This window comes from Semicossyphus pulcher, unplaced genomic scaffold, assembly GCF_022749685.1.
Source record: "Semicossyphus pulcher isolate SPU_LCO1_2020_fin unplaced genomic scaffold, fSemPul1.0.p SCAF_13, whole genome shotgun sequence".
NCBI lineage: Eukaryota > Metazoa > Chordata > Actinopteri > Labriformes > Labridae > Semicossyphus > Semicossyphus pulcher.
In genome coordinates, this window is record NW_027211637.1 from 17,777,907 (window position 1) to 17,780,794 (window position 2,888).

General features: G+C 47.4%; 1 protein-coding gene across 1 annotated transcript; it reads right to left on the bottom strand.

Moving 5' to 3' along the window:
- Positions 1 to 482: 482 nt before the first annotated feature.
- On the bottom strand, positions 483 to 2,091 carry kcna2b (potassium voltage-gated channel, shaker-related subfamily, member 2b). The gene has a single exon (XM_069659831.1). The coding sequence runs from the start codon at positions 2,089 to 2,091 to the stop codon at positions 589 to 591; it is 1,503 nt and encodes a 500-aa protein (XP_069515932.1). The 3' UTR covers positions 483 to 588.
- Between the last annotated feature and the right edge of the window lie 797 nt (positions 2,092 to 2,888).

Sequence of the window (2,888 nt, forward strand, 5' to 3'; positions counted from 1 at the left end):
CAAATAACCACTTTGCCAAAAACATATTAGTATTGCTCTCTTGCTTTCTGTTGGTAATTCCCCTGACAGAACAGCTGTGATATTAGTGATTTGGTTTTTCTCTGAGTCAGGACCTTGGCAGTTAGAGCAAAAGTTGCTCAGGAATGCTAATAGTATGGCCTGCTATCAATCACAAGTTTACATGTGAAGATACATTTAAAAATAAAAGTTACATCGATCTATATAATTGTTTTTCGTGCATCTTCTCCCAGCGGCAGTATGGGCAAGTTTTCCCTTTATTAATATTGATTATTACTGGCTAGGCTACTACTTGGCTACTGTTGCGAGCAGGACGACTACTGGCACAATGGTAAGACTATCTCCATGCAGACACTGACAATGTCCTAAATAAGACGAGTGGCAGATCTATGGTATATGCCATGGAACGTGGTAGAACATGAGGACCGCTCTACCAACCTTTCTCGTTGTTAATCTGCTCTTGATTCCCAAACTGGGCGCCAGAAGGTCAATGCAGGGGGTCACACCTTCATCCTCCCATCACAGTCCCTGTAGACCCCAGCTGACTTGAACCACCTACAGTAGCTTACATTATACATCTGTACGCATCTTAGTGATGTTTACATAGTTAGTGTTGGCCAGGGTGCAGTTTCCTGTTTTCATGGCTTCTGGTCTGAAGTCCTCAGTGCTGTGGTTCACCGCCTCCTGGATCTCCACATAGTCCGATTTACTGAGGGTGGATCCACTGCCACTGCGACCGCTCTTCTTCAGATCGTCCGCCGAGCCGACTTTAGGCACACTTGGGATATTCAGATACTGCGCCTGCTCTTCGCCCTCCGTCTCCCTGTGGTAGAAGTAGTTGAAGTTCGACACAATGACCGGTACAGGCAGTGCGATGGTCAGCACACCGGCGATTGCGCAGAGAGACCCCACAATCTTTCCTCCGATGGTTGTTGGGACCATGTCTCCGTAGCCCACGGTTGTCATGGACACCACGGCCCACCAGAAGGCCTCAGGGATGCTGCTGAATTGGGAATGTGGCTCGTCAGCTTCCGCGAAATAGACGGCACTTGAGAAGAGAATCACACCGATGAACAGGAAGAAGATGAGCAGGCCCAGCTCACGCATACTGGCCTTTAGAGTCTGTCCCAGGATCTGCAGCCCCTTGGAGTGACGTGAGAGTTTAAAGATACGAAACACCCTGACCAGACGAATGACACGAAGGATAGCCAAAGACATAGCCTGTTGACCTGCCTCCCTGTCCTCTGGCCTCTCTGCTAGCTCTGTGCCCAGGGTGATGAAGTAAGGGATGATCGCCACGATATCAATGATGTTCATGATGTTTCCAAAAAATCCAGCTTTACTGGGACAGGCGAAAAACCTCACTAGGAACTCGAAGGAGAACCAGATGATGCAGAGGGTCTCCACGATGAAGAAAGGATCTGTAAAATATGTTGAGCCTTCATAGGTGTAGGTGGCATTGGACATGGACAGGAATGGGTAATTATACATTTCCTCTTCATCATTTCGGAAAACTGGCAGCGTCTCCAGACAGAAGCTGACGATAGAGATAAGAATCACCATGACAGAGATGATGGCAATGATGCGAGCAGGACCTGAGCTCTCCGGATACTCAAACAGCAGCCAAACTTGTCTCTGAAACTCGTTCTCTGGCAGAGGCCGCTCCTCTTCTTTTATAAAACCTTCATCCTCCCTGAAGATTTCCATAGCCTCCTCACCCAATTCATAAAAGCGGATCTCCTCAGAGAAAATGTCCAGCGTCACATTAACGGGCCGGCGCAGCCTCCCTCCTGATTGGTAATAATACAGAATAGCATCAAAACTGGGTCGATTCCGGTCAAAAAAGTATTCGTTTCGGAGAGGATCAAAGTACCTCATCCTTTTCTTTGGATTCCCAAGCAGCGTCTCTGGAAACTGGGAGAGCGTCTTAAGCTGCGTCTCAAAGCGCAAGCCTGAGATGTTGATGACGACCCTCTCGCAGCACTCATGATCCGGCTCCGGGTCGTACTGGTCATGAGGCTGACCCGGCTGTGCTGCTGCCTCGTCCACCGTGTCGCTGGTAGCAACCGTCATGCTGGAGGGAGATGGGACCTGCAGGATTCAGACAGGGTGGGGCCACGTCGGGCCGGGAGGAGAGAAAGCCTCCACGCAGTCGTGGATTGGGAACAGGCAGATCTGCCTGCAGCGAGCTACAAGACAGAAAGCAGAGAAAGACTGCAACAATGAATGACATTTGCAGGAAAACTCATTTTAAACATGAATTTAGATTTTGAGCATGCATATTCTGCCTCTTCACTGAAGCATTCGTTTGGTTAAACGTGACATCCTCCCTGAAATGCTGTGTTATCTCAAGACCTTCCTATAAAGCAGGACAGTTGAAAATAACAAGCAGAGGGGTCAGAAGCATTTGGGCGAAACTGGCTCCATTGTGTCTATGTGTATTAGGTTATGAGTTCCCTCTCATATGAGCACACTGAAGGATCAATATGCTAGCCAGTAATACTGTATCAGCTCTCACGGGGTTCAATTACAACCAACGAATCTGATTATATGCTGAGTGCTCCGTACAATCTCTGAGATAGATTTCCCTTCTCTGGATGTGCTATGCGACCAATATTCCCTCCCAAAGCCCAGAAAAACATCATCAAATCATCGATGGAAATAATAGTTTATCAGTAAATAATGTGTAGGGAGGTTTTTCATTGCCAGTGGATGATATATCTCTATCTATAACTCAGAGTTGTTTGAACAGCAGCCTATATCCTGACCCTAAGACGTCTCAGGCTACTGCACAAAAGCTGTAGGCTATGTATGAAGATGTAAAGGGGAGTGGATACTGGCCTTATTTGAGGTCAAACTATTTTACCTTC

Bases quoted from the DNA above. Each gene is read 5' to 3' on its own strand.
- kcna2b (XM_069659831.1), bottom strand. From the start codon at position 2,091: ATGACGGTTGCTACCAGCGACACGGTGGACGAGGCAGCAGCACAGCCG.